At 44.4% G+C, this 24,865-nt stretch overlaps 2 protein-coding genes across 3 annotated transcripts in view; one reads left to right on the top strand and one right to left on the bottom strand.

Moving 5' to 3' along the window:
- Positions 1-13,483, top strand: part of Adcy2 (adenylate cyclase 2) — a 395,840-nt gene extending 382,357 nt beyond the window's left edge. Inside the window, exons 23-25 of one of the 2 annotated variants that reach the window (XM_031360381.1) lie at positions 2,487-2,601; positions 7,645-7,769; positions 12,657-13,483. In XM_031360381.1, coding sequence (XP_031216241.1) covers positions 2,487-2,601; positions 7,645-7,769; positions 12,657-12,809 — 393 coding nt within the window. In that variant the 3' untranslated portion in view covers positions 12,810-13,483. The remainder of the gene's footprint in view (positions 1-2,486; positions 2,602-7,644; positions 7,770-12,656) is intronic. The other variant, XM_031360382.1, reaches the window with a different exon arrangement.
- A 3,712-nt stretch (positions 13,484-17,195) lies between these two features.
- The window catches only part of CUNH5orf49 (chromosome unknown C5orf49 homolog), a 17,718-nt gene continuing 10,048 nt past the window's right edge, over positions 17,196-24,865 (bottom strand). The window contains exons 2-3 of the mRNA XM_031360229.1: positions 19,475-19,591; positions 17,196-17,633 (exon numbers count right to left, since the gene is read on the bottom strand). Of these exons, the coding sequence (XP_031216089.1) occupies positions 17,454-17,633; positions 19,475-19,591 (297 nt within the window). The 3' untranslated portion in view covers positions 17,196-17,453. The remainder of the gene's footprint in view (positions 17,634-19,474; positions 19,592-24,865) is intronic.

The raw sequence follows: 24,865 nt of genomic DNA, 5'->3' as shown, positions 1-24,865 counted from the left end.
AAAAAAAAAAAAAGAAAAAAAGAAAAAAAATCGCACCATGGGCTAGTGAGGGAGCTCGGCAGTTGAAAGCACTTTGTGCAAGCCTGGCAATATGAGTTCAATCCCCAGAGTTTGTGTAGACGTGAAAGGAAAGAGACAATTCCATGAAGTAGTCCACACATGTTCCCCTACACAAGCGTCATACATACATCATGACGATGATGGTGGTGGTGATGGTGGTGATGGTGATGATGATGATTATGTAATACTGCATCTCCACCAGAATCTTTTGTAAGGATTTATGGCAGTGTTGACAGGATTTACGTCAACTTAACACAGACTGGTGTTATCTGAAAGGACGGAGCAATTGAGAAAATGCCCTTATGAGATCTGGCTATAGGTTATTTCTTATATTTTTGGTTGTGAGCCTAGCCTTTAATGGCTGAGCCATCTCTCCAGCCCAAGGTTATTTCTTAATTAGTGATCGATTGGGAAGGATCAAGGCCATTGTCATTGGTGTTATCCCTAAACTTGTGGCACTGGATTCTGTAAGAAAGCAGGCTTACGCAAGCCACAAGGAGCAAGCCAGTAAGCATCATCCCTCCATGGACTCTACATCACCTCCTGCCTCCAGGTTTCTGCCCTTGTTTTGAGTTCCTACCTTGACTTTCTTCTAAGATGAACAGTGATGTGGAAGTATAAACCAAATAAGCAGCTGAAGGCACTTTGTGCAAACCTGGCAAGATGAATTCAATCCCCAGAGTTTGTGTAGACATGAAAGGAAAGAGACAACACCATGAAGTTGCTGCCCTTACCTCCCCAAGTTGCTATGGTTATGGTGTTTCATCACAGCAAAAATCACCCTAAGACAATGGTCACAGTACTGTTTCACTTGTTTGCTTTTTCTAGAATGATGTTCAGCTGACAAATTGAATAAATCTTTCTCTCTTAATGAGAATCCTAATCTCTCTTGTCCTTTCACATTTACATTGTTTTCTTCAGTAGTTCTCAGCTTAGAATAACCCTTTCTCTTTCCCACCATGCCTTCCCCCAGGGGATATTTGTCAGTATCCAGAGACATTTAAGGAGGGGGGTCATTTCCACTAGAGATATAGAATATTAGTACCAATGGGTAGAGACAGCAATACAAATAAACACTTTGTGATGTCCAAGAAAACCGCCAGAACACAGAGATATCAGCTCAATCAATAGAGCCAAGGTGGGAACCTGCTTTGGTGAGGCATCTCTCCCATGTCCATACTGAGCCGCTGGGCCGATTCACCAAGTTGCCTTATGTCATTGTCTCCTTCCTGTCAGCTGCTCCCTCGGTTGACTCCACTTCCTGTTATCTTGTTTATGTCTGCTCTCTTCCTGTTCTTCTACTTTGCCCCTATAGAAGTTCTAAGAATTGGCTTTCATCTTCCTTATCTATGGAGAGATACCCAAAGCCATCTTATGCATGATAGAGAAAATGGTCTGTTATTTGGGGTGAATAAGTTCATTAAATATACAGCAATAAAAAGTAAAAAATAAATGTAACTTCATATGAAGTACTTCATAAAACACTCAGGGGTGAGTGAAGGACAGGATTTCCCTGTGTTAGTCTGCATGGGCTCGTAAAAGACACCACAACTGATGGCTGGCTCTCTGTGCTCATTGCCTTTTCATTCTGGAGCTACAAGTTCAAAATCAAGGCATTTCTTGAGCACCTCCTGAGGTATCTGTCCTGGCTAGATGGCAGCTCCTTCCTGAGTCCTCACACACCTGTCCCTCTGTGTACAGCTGATCTCAGCTTACTCTCACAGGAGTATCCATTCTGTAGGTTAAGGCTCAATCTAGTAACTTCACTAAATAGCCTGTTTAAAGATTTATTTCCGAAGATATGAAATCACATTCTGAGTGTCTAATGTTAGACTTCCACACAAGACTCAGCCTTCAGCATGCCCATCTTAAGTCCTGAATAGGCAAAGTAAGGAGTGTGTTACCAGAGCTGAGGGGAGCTGCCATGGAATAACAGCTGCCATCGGGGAATGGTGGGCCTACTCTAAATGGTGAGAATCAAGCTCCATCATCAAAGCAGGCCCTCTCATCTTCATGAAGCTCCCACTGGTCAACTGCAGCAGAACCCAGAGCAAGGCAAGCAGCAGGGGCCCCTTGGCTGGGCCAACCTTGGTAAAGTCGGGTATGTGGACAATGAGCATTTAGCTGCCCTCAAAGCTCATTGCTACTAGTACCTTACATGTAAAACATTGGAGATCTGAGGTGGGCCACATCTCTGAGCCGTGGTGCTTTCTCCCAAAGATGCCTGTGATGTTAGGCCAATGTGTTCCAGAGGTTAATGTCATGCTTTGACTCCAACAGTAGATTCAGATAAAATATTTTCTTGAGATGAGGTTTAACTCTCACAAAGGTGTGAGTCCTTCCTTCAGGATGGGCCCAGGCTCATGACTGACTGATGATGTCATTCTGTGGTTTAACCCTGTACGGATGCCTTTGATCTCTTCCAGGAACCTGAGCGTCAGTACATGCACATAGGCACCATGGTGGAGTTTGCATATGCCCTGGTGGGAAAACTGGATGCCATCAATAAGCACTCCTTCAACGACTTCAAACTGCGAGTGGGTATGTTGTGCAAAGTGATTGGAGCAACTGTAAATGTCTCGGATGAGGAATAAAGCCTCAAGAAGTGTCTTAGTTAGGGTTTTATTGCTGCAAAGAGACACTATGAACAAGGCAACTTCTCTAAAGGAAAACATTTATTGGGGCTGGCTTATAGGTTTCAGAGGTTCTGTCCATTATCATCAAGGCAGGAAACATGGCAGCATCCAGACAGGCATGATGCAGGAGGAGCTGAGAGTTCTACATTTTCACCCAAAGGAAGCTAGGAGGAGACTACTGCCTTCCAGAGCCCACCCCACAGTGACACACCTACTCCAACAAGGCCAAATCTCCTAATAGCGCCACTCGCTGGGCCAACCATACTTAAACTATCACAAGAATCAATGGGGACCCTGGTGCTGGTGAACCTAAGCAGGCACTAAGCAGCAGTGGACCCAGCTGCATGCAGAAGGGTCTAGAGAAACTGTGAGCCCCAGAATTACTTTTGTGCAATTTGAAAAGAGACACTCCCTTTGGCTGAACTCTGGGAACAGAAGCATGGTTCATCAGGTGGAGTTGGTGCTGTATCTTAGTCTCCAGAGCCTCCAGTCAGCCAGAGGTCTACCTAACACACAATCGTTTACTCACTGTGCCTTATGCCTTGGAAGCTGCCATTGCTTTGCTGTTACCAACGACCTGCCATCAACCAGCTTTTCGACCTGTGCCAGAGATGAGATGCCTTTGAATAGAGTGCATCTTAGCATGAGGGTGGTGGCTTACATACATGTAATTCCAGCACTGGTAAGGGTTAGAAGCAGTAGATTCACGATCATCCTCAGCTACATAACAGTTCAAGAACAGCCGAGGCTACACAAGACTCTGTCTCAGAAACCAAACACTAAAATCCAGTCCTGCATTCCCAGGGTCACACAGACTTGAGGAACACAAAATGTTATGTCCCAGGTAGTTTTTCCAAGTTCCTTCCATCTTGGGGAGATTTTTAGTATTTTAAAAAAAATCGTAAGTTCTAGTTTACAGAGGAAAAAGAAACTTCTTGATTTCTGAGAAGTTTTTTTTTAACAAAATTTAAGTTGATATTTAGCATATTTCATGATGACTTGCCTTTTCCAAAGTCTTACTTTAAAAAAAAAAAATCAGTGTTTGAAGCCCTCAGCTTAGCACACAGCTGGCATGTAATATATGCACGGTGTCTGCAGGAATTTGTGATTTGTAAGAACTTTTTTGACAATTTTTTTTTTTTGTTTTCTTGGCAACACACTTTGCCTCTTCTGTTAGTCCACAGACAAGCAGTTCCTGTATCAGACTCCATCTGTGTGGTTTATAACTTTTTTTTTTTTGCATACAGATTTCTACTTTGAGGGGGTGGAAATATCTAGATATTTGAAGTTATTTTCTTCTTTCTCTATATATGTGACCTGAATTCTAAAAACTCTCCTGATGGCAAAGAGATGCTCTTCTTCACACATACGGTTGATTGTGAGCATCCAAGCATGTTGTGCTTTGTAATGTGTCACTTCTATGAGGGTAAGCCTTTATCTAGACTCCACAAACACAGAAGTCAGGGAAGTGAGGGGACCAGGACTCTGCCCTGCCAGCAAACCATCCACATCACACTTCTCTTGGATTCTAGACCAGAGCTTTCTTTATACAGTTTCTTGATAGCCTGGGAAATAGTGTCCTCAGACCCCGATGCTACTGCTCTGTTGCTAGAATGAAATCTCTGGATGCTTCCATTTAAAAAAAAAAATTGTGCAGCTCATAGTTTTTGAAGCTGATGGTACAAGATAGATCATGTGCTGATGGTCCATTTGGCCTATGGTTTGGTCCTCATGGTTACATCACAGTATGGGGCAATGACATCATGATAGCTGTATATGTAAGAGGGATCACACAGCAAATTGGGAGGCCAGAGAGGCTGGCAGGTTAAACTTACTCTTTGCAACAGTCCATGAGAGCTGAGCTAACACTCACAGTGACATAATCGCCTCATAATAACATAATCAATAAGAAGACCCCCATAACCTGAACACTGAGCTTTCTGTGTGACCATTTCCAATACCATTTCCAAACATTTTATGTTTCCATACATTGTGTGGTTTCCAAACAAACATGAAGCTTAGGCACCAATAAGCAGCAACCTGCTGCAGAGCTGGTGAAGTCCACAAATCCTAACTTCAGGGTCACCTACACACACACACACACACACAAAGCAAGGCCAACAAAAAGCAGTGAGCAAAATGACCAGAAAGAGAAGATGCTGTGCAGAGAAACAGAAGTTCAGAAAATGTACAGGAGCAAAGACTGAGCTCTGCAGAAAGAGCATTAGACCACAGAGCATTAGACCACAGAGCATTAGACCACAGAGCATTAGACCACAGAGCATTAGACCACAGAGCATTAGACCACAGAGCTGCAGGCTGCACTAAAGCAGATAAGTCAGGCGGGACCTCAGTGCTTTCTAAAGTTGCTCGCTGGAGTGGAGAAGCAAAGCCATCCTGGCCTATGTTTTGTAGTCAAGTATCTCTGCTGGAAGAGCAGAGAGCAGACACCGTTGTATCTTCCAGCCACACAGAGCTTCCTTCTTCCACTGATAAAGTTAGGAAGCATGCAGTGAACCAGTGTGGACCCAGGAGATAAGTGACAATGTGGTTTGAGATCAGTCACTACTGATTAGTCTTGAGGGAAATAATAAATGACCTCCCTCAGTAGATATTTGTTGGGTGCCTGCTTTCTTCCGATTATTCAGTAACTTACATCTCTCCAGTCAGCCTACACATCAGTTCTGCATCCTGATGTTTTGTTTGTCTTTGAGTCCCCCTTCCCTGAGCCCTCGGGCACCCCTAAGACATGCTCCTTGCCTGACTCCAGCACAGAATACTATCAAGTGACAGTTCACATTGGAAACATGGAATAAAATTAACACAAAAAGCAATGGCTCCATCAAGAGCAAGATTCACTCTAGATGTAACCTCTTCTGCAAGCAGAAATCTACAAACAGCCAGAAGAAATGCTGGCGGGTAAGGGGATAGAATCCCAGAAGGAATCCCAGGCCAACATCTTGACCTGACCCCTGCGTGCTCTGACCCTTGGAATAGACCTGGATATCTGCAGCAGAAGTTAAATTTCGCTGAGTATACCACAAAAGCAGAGAGCAATGTATTCGTCACCTCTCATACCTGCAGGATATTATGGGCTAGTATTTGGATTTTGTTTCTGAGCCTAGCTTCCCACTGTAAAAGAAAAAAAAAAATCTCTCCCTAAAATCCATCACTGGGCAGGTCTGCAGTCAGAATCTACATCTCTCAGGAATGCCCTTGTTAACCTTGTTAATACTGTTGTGGTAATGCTTCAAGGTGAGTGCATAGATGCAGAAGAAAATGTAACCAGGGAATCACAGTAGCTATCCCAATGGCCCTCCCTTTCTCCAACCCAAAACACTTAAAGGTCTGTGTGCATGAACTGAGTTCTCCAGGCAAGAAATCAACATAGACTTTGAAGTGGGCTGAGACATTCCCAGGTCTCCTATCAGTTAGAGACATTGGTCTGACTCTTGATCTATTGGCTTGTGATAGTAGGTGCTATCTCTATGCCCCTCCCCTAGGCAAGACACCCTCTAACACCAATCAAGCAATAACCAGGCTTCACGATTTCAGCTGATCAAAAAGGGACCTCGCTTTTATGGATAGTGGTGGCCCAGGATGTCTTATTCATCTGGGGAAATAATACATAGAGCCTGCATACTCCAATACTCCCACAAATCCTTTGTGCCAGAACTGGGCCAGCCAGGGCAGAAAGAGCACACTGGTCGACACTTGGGGTCGGAGGAGGCTTCCATCCCAGCAGGATGACATTCTTCTCTCTGAAGAACAAAGAACCAGAGGGCCCAGATCCAACAGAACCAGAACCTGAGATGCCTGGAGGTTGGCCAAGTGTGTCTCTTCCTCACACAGAGCAACCTCAACCAGCCCCACTCCCCTATCATCTCAAGGCTCACAAAATCTCATTGATTCTAAATTCCAATGTATTGTATATGTGAAGTTCCAGTGATTTTTTTTAAATCCCCAAATTTGAGTTCGACCAGGCTCTTTTTTATCACACATGTTAGTTGTTTTGGATTTCAGTGCAGACCTGAGTAAAAAGCTCTCTCTAGAAATTCAATGGAATCCACTGGAAAACAGGGTAGCAAAATATATCACCATCCAGAACACATTCAGAAGCAGCAAGTCCAGGCAGGTAAAGACCACATGTACAGGTAGAGGCAAGAGATGTGTTGTTGATGACCCAGAAGCCACTCCTGGCTTGCACCCCACTTTCTGCCTCTGTGATGGCACCTGATTCTGTTTCCTTACCCACAAAATCAGTAATAATGGTGGCCTGACCCACCTCCTAGAGTTGTCAGGACCATTAAGGAGAGTTTATGTGTGGGAGGCATAAAGGGTAGTTCATGGACGTCAGAAATGCTACCTTAGTGTGGCTATGAAGGCCACTGTGTTTGTCACGTGGGTGAAATGGAGGTAAGGTACACTGAGTTCATCCAGTCAGGGTACAGAATTAAAACTGAATATTTGGAAATGAAACATTATCTATATTCGGTATGATAGCTCACACCTCTAATATCAGCACTTAACAGGGAGATTTGAAATTCAAAGTCAGTCTGAGCTGCACCACAAAGGAAACAGACAAGATGAGACTTACCTAACTGTGAACTCTGCAAGAGTCTTGTGATGCCTTTTCACCTGAAATTCCCTATCGACGTCAAGAAAACAGTTTGTCATAACACTGAGTGTTTCAAAGCACACAGGTCTTACAACACAGGAAGGTCGATGGCATGATAAACACGGGCCGAGCTCTGTAAGGCACACTGACAGGCACTGTAGCATCTTGAGATGATAAAGTTGGGGTTGCTCTGGACTCTGAAGTCTTGTAATTCATGGATTTGGTTGAGATTTGTTTAATAGTGATGTTTCATGAATAATTTGAACGCTTTCTGAGTTAAGAGAGTTACTGCAGTTCGAATCTTGCTAATCAAGTTCTGACATGTTGCAGGTATCAACCATGGACCTGTAATAGCTGGCGTCATAGGGGCTCAGAAGCCACAATATGACATCTGGGGCAACACTGTCAACGTTGCCAGCAGGATGGACAGCACCGGGGTCCTGGACAAAATACAGGTAATGCAGTCTCTTCTCAGTCACCCTTGGTTCAATGGGAACTCTCATTGATTATAATAGTGATGATGATGATAATAATACATTACAACAAAAAATTAAATAGCCAAGCGTAGAGTTTATTTAAACCCTTTTATAGGGAAAAATCTTAGTTTTTGCATTAACTATTAGGAATGACACCAACCAGACTCTAATGATGAGAAAACAAATCCTCTGACCAGAAGTGGCCTGCAAGGCAGCATGGTGACCCAGAGTCCTGAATGCCCCAGGGGGAAGCTGCCTCCCTGTACTGAGAGCCCAGGAGATGCCTTATGAACTATTCCCTTTTCTAGCCCCATCACATATATAAAGACTTTGCAGGGGAGGTCTGCAGCTCAAAACTCAGGCAGTCCTGACTTCCTGGGAGGGGAAGTGTAGAAAGGATGAAGACTGGGAAGTGAGAGAACTGACGGTAAGCCTGACAGGAAGGACAGAATAAAATCATCCTAGTGAGATATCTCAAGAATTCTAAATGACCTCAAATCTCTACAATCCACCCCAGGGAAAGAAAGACAATATCTGACAAATTAAAGCAACTGAAAAAAATAAAATCATTTCATGTTAATATTCCCACTGCTCATTTAATCAATTTCAGCCACGGCTACAGTAACTCTAGTTAAAAACACACTAATCACATTCTGGGGGGCGGGGGGAAGAGTAGAGATCACTATAAAGATCGTGAGAAAAAAAATCTGTTATAGGAAGTGTGATGGAATTTTTCCAATTCTGTAGTTGAACAGTGGTCAACCAGTCAAGACAGAGAGTACAAAAGATAGGAAGGTGGCTACCCAGAAGGCATCTGTGTCCCCTAGGGTTGGTACTTTAGCTCATTTAACTCCTGGTTCCACTCACGTGCTGAGCTTATGTCTAGAGCAGGAAACATGTCAGTTGCCCAGTGCCCTCACACTCTGGAACAGCACTGCATTAGAGACAAGGGGTGCACCGTGGTCATCACAGCTGTGTGGTCACAAGTGTGACCACAGAATAAAACAGGACATGTTTTGAACCATGATAGAAAGTGAGCCAACAGATCAGAAAAAGAAGTTGACTCAAGGTTGCTTTCAAACACTGTGGGGAGCATCTCCCTTGAATCTCTATCTAGGCACTAGTCAATGACTTCCTCTCTACCTACCCTGGCTACTAGACAAATGTCACATCTATTATATATTCAAGGTCTCTTAGGTCCACTTAAGGGGGTACCCCAACAGCCACACCCAGTGATCCCATTCATCAGGAATTATAATCTCTAGTTGTTGCCTGAACTCTCTGGTGGCAATTAGGGTTTCCTGTCAGAGACTGGGGGGATGACAATAGATATACATAAGTAGGAACTTAGAGACAGGGAGCTTAATTGTGTGTGAACATGTATTTGGCTCATATGCCAGTAATGTCTTTGGTCCCATCTTGGCTAAGACCACTGAAGTGTTTGGGAGTTCTGATCTCTAGTCTTGTTCCTGAATGCTTTTAAGGTTACCTCTTCAGTGGAGGGTTGGGATGTTATAGCACCTTTGTTCTGTGGAAGCTTTGGACCTGTGCTTTCTCTTTCCCAAGCAATGTTAAAAATACAAATGTCACTCAAATTGTGATACACAAAGGTTAAATTACATCTCTAGCCTTATGTGGAGGCCTGGCATCCGAAGCTACCCAAAAGGAGATGGGAAGGATGGTCAATCTTTAATGAAACCATAGGTTTTCCTTCCCAGAAGGCTCTTTGAGCAGATGCTTACAACCACTTGCAGAAAGAATGATGGTTTCGGTCTACCTGCTTTGCTCCGTACCTTTTAGTTTTTTCTTTTCTTTATCCCCTTTTTGAATATTGGTCTTTGGTGAGTATGAGCAATGCCTGCAGGACAGAGGCAATGAAGAAAGGTGCTATGAAGTTGCTAAGGGGAAAGACAGAGGCTAGATGTGGGCATGGCCAGAGAATGCCCCACAGAGGAGGAAGACAGTCTCTTGTAGTTTTGGGAAGAAAATGAATGACATGGCATAGAAGAGAATGTAGGAGGCTGCTGGCCATCTGAATATTTGAAATAATGTATACCATACAACAAAGAGAATAGAGTCTGCCTCCTATTTCATTTTTATTTTTAATTATGTACATGAGTATATTGTTACCAATCACTGTGAAACATGTCAGTGTCCTGTGTATTTCTTCAGGACTTCTGTCCTAACAATCCATGTGATCCAGTGTATCTCAGACAGGTGGAGCATCTCAGACAGATGGAGCATCTCAGACAGGTGAAGCATCTCAGACAGATGGAGCATCTCAGACAGGTGGAGCATCTCAGACAGGTGGAGCATCTCAGACAGGTGGAGCATCTCAGACAGGTGGAGCATCTCAGTCAGGTGGAGCATCTCAGACAGGTGGAGCATCTCCACAGACTGACTGAGGAGGAACTAGGGCAGATCTCTATGGAGACTAATAAGGTTTGCAGGCTGCTGCTTGTGCTGACTCGGAAACTGGTGTGAGCACCAGGCAGGCTTCCTCCTAGGACGCAGCCTGCTCTCACTCCAAATGCGATAGAAATGCAATCTTTTTATGATTGAAAATTTCATAAATCATTCTTCCAGCTTCACATTCCCTTCCTTTTTAAAGCCCACAGAGTCCACGTCATGCCGCTAGTATGTGCATGAATATAAGGCCATCTACTGGTGCACAGGAAGCCTCTCAGGAGCCATATGCCTGAAAGAAACTGACTCTCCTTACCCTAGCAGCAGTCAGTTGCCAACAGCTCCCAGCTAGGGATGAACACCCTAGTTCCCTCTTCCATTCTCAATGCTGTGTAGCTTGCCCTACGCAGATACATGCAGACACAACACAGTCACACTCTTATATGAAGCTGCCCTCTTGTGTCCAGAGAACACTGTTTCACTCAGCCACTGCCAGCACAACCTTTACATCCACTCTTCTGTGATGATCCCTGAGCCTTGGGGGCAAAAGGTGTGATACAGAGATACCACATAGAGCTGAGCAGTTCATGATCTCTTAGTCTCTGCATGCTGGCCAGTTTTCAGTCTCTCTTAATTGTCATTGAGTGAAAAAAGAAGCTTTTCTGATTAACGTTGAGAGATTCATTAATTTATAGGTAGACTCATAAGAGCTTAGGGGGCAATTTATACCACACCCATTTAGCAGAATGGCAGTATTGTCTCCTAGAGCTGTGACCTTTCCAGCCACAGGTATTTGACCCAGTTTAGTTTACGTGGATTCTGTCTTGTGGTTTATGTACTTGTAGGAATATCTTGCTAGGCCCGTCATTGTCGCTTGCAGGTTCATCAGTAAATAAGGTCGTTGGCTGTTTTCCTCCATTAGTATCATGCCTAGAATATTCCAGTATGATGAAAGCTAATCAGCAGGGGTAAAGCTTCCAGGTCTGTACCAAGTTTCCCCATGCCCTGTGACTCAAGTATGTGGTGTCTTCAATAACAATGTTACCATCAGGTTCTGATGTAACCAAGAGCAGTGGCAGTAGCCTGTAATGTTTTTCTCCAGGAACCAATTGACCACCAACTAAAAAAGAGGTAACCATACCTAGCACCGGGCTTTTACTTGATAGCCTATGGTGTCTGAGAGATGTATTGCTGGCGTCCAACCCGACCCCCACATTATAGGATAACTCATTTAAACTCCAAAGTATGTATACACTTTAGGAAGTTTCTACAGTAGTGTATCTCCACAAGGTTTTCCAAGGTATTTGATGTTAGTTATCCCTCCTCCATAAGCCAAAGGTGTCTTCATCTTGAATATTACTTGGCATTTTTGGCTTCCAGTTTTTTTTTCCATACCAGCAGTTAATTAAGCATTATTGATGCTAATATTCTCTGGTATATTTCTTGTTCTATTAATTTTTCAGGAATGGAATTCTTTTCTATTTTTTATTGCATATTTTATTTACATTTCCCAGTCCCTTCCCCCTGAAGCCCCTTATCCCATCCTCCCTCCCCCTGCTTCTATGAGGGTGTTCCACCACCCACCCACCCACTCACTCCCACCTTCCCACCCTAGCATTCCCCTATACTGGGGCATCAATCCTTCACAGGACAAAGGGCCTCTCCTCCCATTGATGTCTGACAAGGACATCCTCTGCTACATATGTGGCTGGAGCCATAGGTTCCTCCATGTGTACTCTTTGGTTGGTGGTTTAGTCCCTGGGAGCTCTGGGAGGTCTGGTTGGTCAATATTGTTTTCCCTGTGGGTTACAAACCTCTTCAGCTCCTTCAGTCCTTTCTCTGACTCCTCCATTGGGGACCCCATGCTCAGTCCAGTGAGCATTCAATGCCTCTGTATTTGTCAGGCTCTGGCAGACAGCTATATCAGGCTCCTGTCAGCAAGCACTTCTTGGCATCTGCAATAGTGTTTGGGTTTGGTATCTGTATATAGGATGGATCCCCAGGTGGAGCAGTCTCTGGATGGCCTTTCCTTCAGTCTCTGTTCCACACTTTGTCTCCATATTTCCTCCCTTGAGTATTTTGTTCCCCCTTCTAAGGAAGACTGAAGCATCCACACTTTGATCTTCCTTCCTTTTGAGCTTCATATGGTCTGTGAATTGTATCTCAGGTATTCTAAGCTTTGGGGCTAATATCCATTTATCAGTGAGTGCATACCATGTGTGTTCTTTTGTGGCTGGGTTACCTCACTCAGAATGATATTTTCTAATTCTATCCATTTGCCTAAGAATTTCATGAGTTCATTGTATTTAATAGCTGAGTAGTACTCCAATGTGTAAATGTACCACAATTTCTGTATAGGAATGGAATTCTTGAAGCAGAAACAGGAAGACTTTTTGACCCTGTTTGAAGTGGGTTGCATTGACTTGGGAAGTAATCCCTTTGTGTTTCTGTGGCCTGCAGGTGACTGAGGAGACAAGCCTCATCCTGCAGACGCTTGGCTACACGTGTACTTGTCGAGGTATCATCAACGTGAAGGGGAAAGGGGACCTGAAGACGTACTTTGTAAACACTGAGATGTCAAGGTCCCTTTCTCAGAGCAACTTGGCATCCTGAGAAGCTGTCTCTTCCTGACAAGAAGAATGTACTTGCAGGAAGGTACCACGCACTTTCTGACTTCAGCCCTTGCCCTTCGTCTTGATGTACGTGCTCTGTCCCATCCTCTGGAGCCCTTGCAGACTAGTTCCTGTGACCCAGTGGCATACTGTTTGGTGTCTGCGTGTGCCCAGATTGTCCTGCCACTTGCACTGTGCTTGCTCCTAAGCAGGAGAAGGAACCATGTCCTGGAAGGAGAGCATTGAAAGAAGTGACGGAGGAAGAGGTGAAGTGAACACACATTCTTAAGGCAATAAAACTGGGGGGTGTATATTATCTTCTGGTGCATGTTCTTCTCTGGAAAATATGGTAGCTCGTAACTGCATCCCTAGTCTGATATTCAAACACACAGTATTTGTGAATAAGCTGATCCTGTCACTCAACATGGAGTCTGTGTTCACCCACCCGTGTGTCTCATTGCCAGTGGTCATCCGTGGGTCTCAGCTGAGACTCTCGGCTTTTGTCACCTTGCTGTGTTGTCTTGTGGCAGCGGCATATTGCCATCCATCACCAGAATTAGTCCTCACAGCCTAGGACCAGTTTTGTACCAAACTCGTCTGATGTTTTGATGCCATTTGTCTTTTGTAAAGTTAATTCATTAAAAGTTTTATGTACTTTGGTGTATAGTGCCCGAATCTTTTTTCTTTTTTCCTTGTTTTCCTCCTGTGGTTTAGTCTAGAATAAAAAAATGTGTTTTCCATCTCCCTTTTCAGAGACAGCTTAGAAGCTGGTACTGAGATAGACTCTTGGATAATGGAGATAGTGTCAAAGTCTACGATGCAATAAATTATGGTATGGTTTTATGGGAGGAGAGAGCCTGTGCTCAGTGTATCTGATGGTCTGGTTTTAATTTTGCTATCTTTTGAGAACCATTTAAATGATAAAAAGCCATTTAGAGCCTCAGAGCCCTTTCTGCCTACTAAGACCTCTTGTAGGGCATTACCTTGCCAAAGCTTGCAGATGCAACCCACGTAAGTACCTGGAACCGGCCATGTAAATCACGTGCCACAGTAGCCTGGACTGTTAAGCTGGAAAGGCTGCCTGTGGTATCTGAGGAAGCTTAAGAAGACTCAGACCCAGTGCTGCCAATCCAACTCTAAAGTTGCTTGAGTTTGGCTTTTTTTTTTTTCTGTTTTCTAATATAAAAAAAATTATACTTTGCCAAATGATGAGAGAGAGAGAGAGAGAGAGAGAGAGAGAGCAATCATGCATTTTTAAAAAAAAATTGTTTAAAAGAAGCAAAAGAGGATAAATAACAGGCTGGTTTCCCTTTTTGGTTCAGGGCAGGAATCTGTAAGAGCAGAGGATCAGGATAAAATACTAGGAAGCAGTTGATTAGCCTACACACAGATGTGAAGCAAACACAAGCTTCCAGTCTAACTTCTGGCTCTGAGTTTTACTAGCTCCATGCCTTGGAACACATCTCTTAACTCCTCTTAGGAGTATTTTCTTCTGTGCAAGCTCATAGGATCCATGAGCTAATGACTGGGAGCTTGGCAGTGGGCAGCGTGCTCCCGCCAGCGTGCATGGCACAAACACCACTGTCTCGCCAAAACTTCCACTCAGGACTGTTCTTTACCACCCAAGTGTGAATACAGCATGGCTTTTTCAATTTTCTGCCTCAATCAGGTGTTTTTGGATCCTGTAATAATGCTAAATCTCTGAGCGGCAGCTGAAAGGAGAGATGTGGTGTTCCAGGATTCCTCTTCCCTCTGACCAAATTCTAGGCTATCATACTGGAGGTTCCAGTGGGTTCAGCCATCAGCAGAGGTGTCTGTTGTGGCTCTCCTTCTTGGCATCTCATACTCCTGGTGTCTCTAGGCCACCATGCCCCGTAAGTACCCAATTGAGCAATTCATCAAGTTTTCTTCAAACAGTCCCCCATAGAAAGACTCTGGATTGGGCATTGTAGATAAAAGAACTTGGAAGGATAGAAGCCAGAGCTGAATTTCCTGTCTGAAGCATCAATAAAATTTGATAGTAGCTAAGGTCCTTGTTGGCATGTATGCACCTTACACAAGTCTGGGCTCATACCAACCTCTCCGGGTGGGATCTCAGCCAACATAGCCTCACCCCAGACCTGAACCACTAAGGAAGAAAACTGACCTAGACCACATTTACAAATTCCCAAAGGGACTTTCTTCCATGCATTACATTTTAAAAATCCCCAAGTGGTTCAGATCACCTTCCCAATTTGAGACTCCCTCCCCTTCAATTTATAAATGAGGAGATAGATGCAGAGACATCCAACCTGTCTAGTGGCTGCTGTGTGGTCAAGGCACTGCTAAGGTAGGGAAACTGCCTGTTTCATAAAATCACAAGCAGCCACTCCTGGCCTTGGTCAGTTCTTTGACCTTGATAAAAATATCATTAGAAACATGCAAATCTGAGGAGTCGTGTAGAAGTCCCTTCACAAGTACCCCTCACCTTTTAGCATTGCAGGAAGCCTCTCCTAAAAACCATTGGTCCAGTTCCCTAACTCCCATGCTCCCATGTCACTGTTTGGAGCCGGCTGAAGTGTGCTGTCAATCAGCCCTCCAGTTCTCTTCGCCTCCTTATCGAGCTTTGGAAGCCATCAGCCATCAGAGCTTCTCTGCCTTCCTTTGCTTATTTATCAATATCCATATGCAGGAACCAAGACCAAACAGTGGTGGGGATATGATAAGTGGACACACATTCTACTAACACGGGAATCTACTCTCTAGGCTGGAGACAAGGCTCAGCACTTGACATTGCACACTGCTATTGCTGAGGCCTCGAGTTTTCTTCCCAGCATCCATGTCTGGTGCTCACAGCTGCCACAACTTCATGAGATCTGACATTCTCTTCTAACCTCAGCAGCACCAGCAGCTGTGCACACACCCACACACAGACATGCACACATACACGAAAGTTAAAATAAATCTTAAAAAAATAATAATATCCCCCTTAAGATGTCTCTACCTGGTATTCATTAATTGGAGTGGAGAAGCCAACAGAAATCCTTTTTATTTTGCTTTCCTACCTACTCCATGTAAAACCTTGATTGATTCTATCCCTTTGTAAAAGCAGGTACCTTCTGGTTGGGTTATGCACACCTTCTACCTCAGCATTTGAGAGAGGGAGGGAGGCAGGTGAAGAGTCTCCAGGCCAGCCTCAGCTACAGCATGAGTTTGAGTCCAACTGGAACTCTACAAGACCGTCTTCAATCTCTCTACCCCACCACCAAAAAAAAAAAAAAAAAAAAAAAAAGATAAAGGAAAATAAAAACAAACAGTAGATTAAGGGTATAGGATCCACTCTGAAGTAATGAAAATAACACAGTTTGATATGAATTTATTCCATCTACTTTTAGTTTTTAGCTATAAAAATATATAAATGAGTAATGCTTAAAAATTTTCTATGACCCAGATTTTTGCATGTTTTTATATTATTACAAGCATGGTTTAATGTGCTCAAGAGCACCTCACATATATTACAGTTATTTATTTAGAAGAAAAAGAGCAACAACACTGAAAAATTCAGAATATAAGTATTTAGGAATTACTCATCCTTGAAACAGCCAGCAATGCTGGACCGTGCGTCCTTAGAATAACCACCGTGCAGATCCAAAACAATAAAACCAGTGGTTGAACACCAAAATTAATGACATCACCTGCCTGTTAACTGCTCAACTCTGGGAAACTCGACCACAGTAGATGAGAGATGCTTTCTTCCAAAAGACATATTCATTAAAAATATATCTTAGTGCTTGAGTGTGTGTCAGATTCTCTTGCAAAATAAATACTTCCAACCTAGGTTAAAATCAGCTGCTTCCAGAAGAGGAAACTACTGTCCAAAGTGAGAGCCATGGGCTGGAAAGGAATCTCAGCAGCACAGTGTGCAAGGCCGAGGGTTCAAACCTCAATGTGAAGAATAACAAGGGCAAGAACAGCTTCAGTGCCTCGGGGCTGTAAACCCTGAGCAAGGCTGTGCTCTGGTACTATTCTGATTAGCATGAAAACTTGTCAAAGTTTGAGAATTTCACCTAAAGATGATAAAACATCAGCTCACAGAAAGAAAACGCAGCGGGCAGACTTTTCCCAGAGTCCAGCCTGAACCCTGCACCTGTAACAGATTCTCCCTGGAGGAGTGGCAGTATGGATGTACGGGAGCTTTTATGCTCTGTTGTGCAAAGTTTATCTCAAGAAAACAAAGTGTCCCGTCTAGAGTTCAGTCATGTCGAGGGCCATTTTTGTTTGCATCATGGGCAGGGAGGTTTCCCTAAGAGACAGAGAAGGAAGGACTCACACGATGCTCCCGTGAACCCTTCCCCAACGAATCGAATCGTTGCAAAGTGGAGAGCCAACACACAAAACAAACACAGCTGCGGCCAACAGGAGGCAAGCTTTTCTTTTATTCAGGGTCTCAGAATGAATCAGTCAGTGTCATTTTAAATAATGACAGCGAGAATCCTTACACTAAAGCTTTCAACACCAGGACCGCCTTAGATATGCGTGTGCTTATCCTCCTGAGGTCAAAGAACATTCTTACAGCTACAGGTTGCATGAACAGGAAAATGGGTTCGTATACTACCTCACTGGCTGATAGGGTACCTCAGAGTGCCCTATAAACCACACAACTACTTCATGCTGGAGTGATGTGCCCAAAGCCGGGCTCCTTGATGCTGGGGATCTCATTCTTCCTGTAGAAGTCGATCTGCACGTGGTTCACACGGCCATAGTCTCTGTTTAGGGGCTCAATGGGCTGATTGATGCGTTTCCCATAGACAGAGGACATCAGCACGGGCACAACCCTTTCTTGTTCCTGGGAAGATAAAATTCACAGACAACACTGCCAGCACAGAAACCTTTATACCCACAATGCATCAGTACAATGGCCCACCCATCAGATGTCTCACCCAGGCGGCATCTCAATGATGCTAGCATACCTATGTTTGCAAAGCCAGAAAGATTCCAGTTCGTCTGTGCATGGCCCTCTACTACCCTGCTACCTGGAGGAGACATATGATGCTGAACCAGACACCACTTGTGGTCTGACTTCAGGTCCTCCTGTCCCTCCTCTTTTCTCCCCCTCCCCTGCCCTCTACCAGCCTCTCTTCACCCCCACATATAGAACAACAGCCTGGAGATTCAAGAGTTTGTTCACTCCACTCATCCAGCTTGTCCATTTCACTGACAGAGCTCTAATCACTCAAGTCCCTGGATGGCACCGGAAGCTCCTGACCCTTCTCCCAGAACCTCCTCCGCCCTTTCACTACCTCTGTGCTTTAAAGGGCTCTCCATGCATGTTGTCCATCAACATGAAACCAGGTTGTTTCTTTGTCTTTTGCCTCTTACTCTTCTCTGTCAGAATGTCAGCTCTACAAGGACAGGGCTTGCTCCTAAGTCCCTTTATGCTCCCTCCAGAGCACCAAACAGTGCATCATCAGAGCCACCTTCTTCTTTCTCATCAGAAAACAAGAATTTCAATGCCAATGCAGAATGCACCAACATAAGCAAATTTAAAAATCCCATGACTGTGAAGTAAGTGATACCATGTGTCTTTATCACTGAACTCCAACGCAAGAGTGCTGAGTGTGGCAAGATGTCGGGAGACAGTGGCCTCACTCACAAGGAAAACAAGCACTGGGCCACTGTACTAAATCTCCAGCCTTGGAGATCTTAATTACAGTCACAGAGGAAAAAAGCGAGTGGCTCATAGAAACCCCGCAAGAAGCTTTTGTGTTATAATCTCCATGCGATGCGTTGTCTAATAGTCTCTGTGTACTCGGCCCCCGACCTTTAAAAAGACTGTCATTCTCAGTGTGGACTGAGGGTCTGGTCAAAGGGAGAAATGTCTGGCACAGAGCAGGATGGTCCAGTTTAGTCCAGAATAGAAAGCACCCCCAGTACCCGTCTACCTGCTAGGACCCTGACAGAGGTACCACCTTCTTTTGGAAATATTGGGGAGGTCAAAGCAGAGCTACACCCCATATGGTGGGGACTTGAGGACTAGACTTGGGGAAAATAAAGACCAGTTTCCCTAGAAAAGCTGTTGTAGCCAGGGCTCAGTGGGCAAGCAAGTATGGACTCCTGTCTATTGAAAAGTGCTTCCTAATTTTACTCTCCTTAAATTGTCTGATTCCCTAGAACAAATCAAAAATAAAATAAGGCAAAAATGGAGTCACAGAACAGAAGCATCTTAACTTCTCAGCACAATAAAATAAATGCCAGCTACATAAATAGATCTACATAAAGCATCAGAACACAATGTCAAATATTTGCATGTGGTCACATGTATATGCATTAGTACATGTACATACATGCAAATAGAAACATATACAAGACTGTGTTCATACATGTACATGTAGGAAATACATGTATGTATGTGCATACATCTCCGCATGTTCTTGTATTTCACAGAGATAAAAATGTAAAAATGTGTACACAGGCACACACACACATATATATTTACACAGTTGATATACACATGTGTATGCACATGGACACACATAATGCATGTGTGTAACCAGTATATATATATATGCATATGCACATATGTAAATATGTATTTGTGCACATACATTCACTCTGTATATATGTGTGTATGCATGGGTAGTCACATGCATATAGTTTATACAATCTGTTAACATTATCCTATCTTACCTCCTCATTAAAATGAAGCCCCAGGCTCTTTGCATGTTCTCTGTCATCTCGGTGTAATTTCTGGTTATAATCTAGTCTCCTCTTAAAAAGACAGTCATAGAGGGAGACGATCCCTGTCTGGGAATAAACGGAGACAGTCACAGGTATGTTTGAAGGATGAGGCACTGGTATCTGAGACAGCACTGAAACCAAGACTCTGCAGTAGAGACTGGAGAGTACAGAGTCTCCTTCATGTGAGTAGGCACTGAGGAGGGACACCCCACATGGCAGGCCCAGCTGTGAGCTGGAGCAGAAAGGAGCTCGGACCCCACCAGCAAATGCAGAGTGTGTTGAGGACCAAGTCTGACCACAGATGTTCAACAGCACTTCTTTTTGGCTCTCTGGCGTTCCTCCTTGAGAAAGTCTATTCCCTCTGACACTGCTGCAAGAGTTCAAACCTTAGCTGTAGCTCACGTTGCCATGAGGAAATAGTGTGGACCAAGAAATTCATAAACAAAATATCTTTCTCAGTTTAGAGGCTGGATGTCCAAGGTCAAGATGTGGGCAGATTCAGCACCCATGGACGCTGCTTTCAGCTTCACACATAGCACTGTCTTGCTGCACCATCACAAGTGATAAAGACCACGGAGGCTCACTCGAGCTTTGGAGGCATGAAACCTGTTCGTGAGGGCACCACCCTCAAGACCTGATCTCAGAGTGTCTAATATTATATAGCCTTGTTCTGCTCTGAAAACTCAGCAGTAACAGGATGCTATGACAATACAACCAGGCAGGAGTCATCCTTCAAGCTGATGGCCAGTGGTCAAATTGCTTATATGCAAACCTACCTCTTGAGAGACAAAAATATTTTTCTAAACCATATGCACAGCTACAGAACTTCAAAACTGACATCCATGAGTACATGTAATATGCCTACATATATAACATAAACACGCATTTATACATACATAGATGTACATACACACAATTTGGATATTCTGGAAGAGAAGCTGTGAGCATAACTATGGTCTATAGATCTCTGCATCTTTTCCTCAACTTTTTCTTAGTCAATCTGCTTATATGGTACCCAGTAGAATAAGTAATCCATGGGTTAGGTGGTATTTAACCGTCATCTCACGCATCAGGCTTGTTGCTCTGGATGTCCCAATTCCTTCAGCAATGAAACCAGACTTGGTTTATCTGTGGGACTGGAATTAATCACCAGCTGTCTCACTTGTGCTGGGGTGATTTGGTTTGGCTTGTTTGTTTGTTTGTTTGTTTGTTTTTCCTAACAATGATACTAGAATGATTCCCTCTGTGGGACAGAGACAAACTAACGTGGGGAAAGAAAGGATGCACAAACATGTTGAGCAGGCTGGAAAACACAAATGACCCTGTTTACAGAGTGCAGGCACCCAGCATTTCTGGTGGCAACAGTAATAGCTAGCAATGCAGCATCCAGCAGTGAGGGCATTCATGGATTGACCACCAGGTAGACTTCGGGAGACAGCTCACACCTGGTAGTACCTGATGTATCTACCATCCAGGGAAGGAGACAACGTGATTTTTAAGAATTGCAGTTCCAAGATTTGTAAGAGTTCTACCAGATATGCAGGTAGAATGACAGAATCCTAACTTCACTAAATTCAACCATTCCTGGTCTGTCACTAGAAGGTGTGGCTTCTCTCTCTGCATCACAGCTGTCATTTTGCACCACCTGCCCTGGGTGTTGTGTCTCCTGATCAGGTAACTCATGATCTAGACAGGCGTGTGAGAAACAATGACTCCAGGGAGAATTGATTAAATTCAGCATCCAGTGCGGTGAAATTGGCTAATTCCTTGTATCTTCACATCACACTGTAGACAAAAGTAAATTCTAGAGGAACTAGGAAAATAAGAGCAAAAGAAAGCCCATGAGGGACCTCCCACGCATAAAAGCAATAAGGAAAATGTCACAAAGAAAACATCAATCACTTTGACTCCATAAAAGTAGGCATTTGCTTATCAAATAAATCTAAGTTTCTTTAAAAACCCATTTTAAGTCATGACAAAGAAATCTCAGTCTTGAACACTCAGTGCAGATCTGTTGCTGCAGAAGCTGGTGGGCCGCCAGCCCTCACAGATGGAGCAATGCTTTCTGGGAGAAACAGAAAGGGCCCTTCAGTAACACAGAGGAAGTTCAAACATGACACCCACTCTGCAGGAATGGTGGGCCCATCCCCCTTCAAGGGAGGATATAAAGATCCAGGCCTTTTGAGGCATAAAGCTATTGGCCGAGCTGAGGAGAGGCCCACATCAAGACAACACTAACCTGGAAGCCCACTGTAGTGTTTATGTGTGTACTACTGTGAGAGTAAATGAATCCATGTATGAAAAGGTAGAGGTGTACCGAGCTGTATGTAGGCCATCGGATCTTGTGGAGATGGAGTGATGGACAGATGGAGGCACTGTGAGCCACCTGATATGGGTGGTGGAAACTGAATTCAGGTCCCTTGGAAGAGCAGCAAGCACTTTTAACTGCTGAGTCATCTCTCTCATGGCGACCAATTGGATGGTAGTTAGGCGTTCTGGTCTGCTCTCAGCTTTCTGTTGCCTGTCTGCCCTGGCTATCGCTGTGCTGTCTGTAGGGTAGGAGGAGATCAGCCACAGCTGACAGCATTAAGGATGAACCCTTGTGATCAAGTCGTTCTCTGAGGACAGTATGCAAAAGTAGACGTGGACCACAGGGTTCCCCATCACACGCCCAACAGTGTTCCCACTGGGTGTGTAGCCTGCTCAGGTAAGGGGAGCCGCACAGGAAGAGGGGGAGCACCAACAGTAAGGAAACAAACTTCCAGGGTCTGCCTGTGCTGTGCTTCTTGCCTCGCATTTTCGGCCAGGCCAACCCTCCTGAGTGGAATGGGTCCTGCTAGGGGGCGGAGCTTATTCGAGAAGCAGTCCCAACTGCCAGAAGAGCAGATTCCAGAAGAAAGGGAGCTTGTAATCACTGTTAAGAATGCTCCGCACCACAGAAGCCTATTGCAGTATGCAACTTCCCAGGAAAAAGGGGAAAAGCAGTCTATTGCTTTTCATTTTAACGAGGTCTCCTAGAACTCTGTAAATAGACGTAGCCAAGAGTCCATGCTGCCTCCCTCCCAGTTCCAGGGTGTTGTTGCAAGAGCCTGCCTGGCTGGGCCTTCTTGCTCTGGATTAGGAAGTTCAATGCTTCTGGGCACGGGCTGATGAGAACCCAAACACTCCCAGCCCCATCCTATCCGCCCACCCCACCCGACCCCACCCCGGCCACATGTGTGGTGCGTATTCAGAATGTTCCAGAGTGGGGGAAAATGAGTTTTTCTACCACTGAAGAATAAGACTAAAAGGAAAAAAAAAAATTACTAGCAGACGGGCAGCTTCACAGAGCAAACCACTATCCATCTCCGGTGTCTGAGCAGAGCCGAAGTGTGTCTTCCATTACAGAGCTTTCATCTTTTGTTCTTGTATTCCTTTGTGGCTTGAAGCAAGATGATTTTAATAAAAACCAATCGGGACTGAGATGCTATCACAACACAGACTTGGTGCTGCACAATTAAAAACCTCTCGGACTCGCTTGCCTCTCCCTGGGCTTGAGTTTTAAAGGAAAAAAAAAGAGCAAAACAGAAAATAGTAACTTGTGATCTCTGCCTTTGTCTGCTTGCATTTTGAGCACTGCTTAAATGTGGTAACGCTGTGTGCTGCCTGTGGCATCTGATGTCCTCCCTTCATTTACCTCTTGTGCTCCCAACTCCTGATACTGAGTAGTCTCTAGCCAGTTGGGTGCGTGGCTGTCATCTGTGCAACGGTTGCCTGTGTCTTCCACTCCCATGTTTCACTGGGTCTGTTCTTTCCGCAGTTTGGGAATTAATCCCGCTGTGGAGTTTGGTATCCATTGTTAGGTATTAAAAGGGCTGGACTTGATTTGAATATATTGCAAGAGGTGGTGACTTCCAAGATGGCTGACTTTAGGTGGGGTTATCAGGGCAGTCTGGTCGCTCTATAATGAGTGAGACAGAGGCCAAAGAAACACAAGTGTGTACAGTCCCAGCCTCTCAGAAGGCCATGCACTCCCGCAGGGAGCACATGTGGACGTTCCCGGCGTCTCAGTGTGTCCTGACTGCTCCAGAATTCTGAGGCCAGTGAGACCATTAGTACCTGTGGTTTCTGGAAACTCAAGAACCGTGACCTAAATAAACATTTTCTCTATAAAGCACATAGCCTTGGGTATTTCATTGTAGTGATGGAAAATGAGCTAAAAATAACTGTAAGGGGCCATAGTAGGCTCTGGGACAGAAACAGAGCGAAAGAACTTCACTCTAAGTGTGACCAGAGTCTGAGCATGGAGAAAACACACACACTAAAATATGTAAAATATAATAAAGTGCTAAAATATTACAAATAAAGTACGGAGCATGCAGTCGGGCAGTGGTGGTCCACGCCTTTAATCCCAGCACTTGGAAGGCAGAGTCGGGCAGATTTCTGAGTTCGAGGCCAGCCTGGTTTACAGAGTGAGTTCCAGGACAGCCAGGGCTACACAGAGAAACCTTGTCTCGGAAAAAAAAAAAAAAAAAAAAAAAAAAAAAAAAAAAAAAAAAAAAAGACAAAGCATGGAAAAGTGAAGTGGCTTAAAAGAAGGAATGCTAAGCCCTTGTGTGCTCTGAGCTTGTGGGTGTGGTAAGATCTTGTGTGCTCTGAGCTTATGGACATACCTTGGCATCTCTGACAATCACACAGCTAGCTGCTATAGCTAGAACTCTGCAGGTTCAGGTGCTGTGGGTTGAGTTTTATCTCCCGAAGCCCTCATGTTGAAGTTTTATCCCAGAGAATACAGAATGCTACCCTGCTCTGAAGCAGGGTTGCTAAAGATGTACTTAGGTAAGGTGACATCATGCTATCGTAAGATGACACTGTGCAATGTGACTGGTGTTCTTAGAGAGTAGGAATTTGAAGAATAGAGACAGATATCAGAAAAGACAGTCTGAACAGGACAGAAGGATGACTATCAAGAAACAAAAGCGTTTCCCTCTGAGTCCACAAAAGGGACCAAACTTCCGCTCTCCAGGACTCTAAAAGGTGAGTTCCCACTGCTCTAAGCCACCAAGCCTGGGCTACTTTGTGCTGTACTAATGCCCAACACATTCTATAAAAGCAACCGTGTCTGGAACAACTTGGAAGCTAAAATGGGATTAAATCAGAGGCTACTGAAGCAGGGCCAGAAGCCTAAGGAGCACACTCCTCTGTAAACTGAGTTTGCGGATCACCTGAGTGGACAGCATCACTAATACACAATTACACTTGGCTCCTGATGACCCAGGGCATTGCCCTTGTTCCTGCTCCTGCCCTCCTGCCCTGCTGCCCTCCTGCCCTCTTGCCCTGCTGCCCTCCTGCCCTGCTGCC

The sequence above is a fragment of the Mastomys coucha genome, unplaced genomic scaffold, assembly GCF_008632895.1.
Source record: "Mastomys coucha isolate ucsf_1 unplaced genomic scaffold, UCSF_Mcou_1 pScaffold8, whole genome shotgun sequence".
In the NCBI taxonomy this organism is placed as follows: Eukaryota; Metazoa; Chordata; class Mammalia; order Rodentia; family Muridae; genus Mastomys; species Mastomys coucha.
Note: the sequence above shows the minus strand (reverse complement) of the source record. Positions and strands in the feature narration are given on the sequence as shown.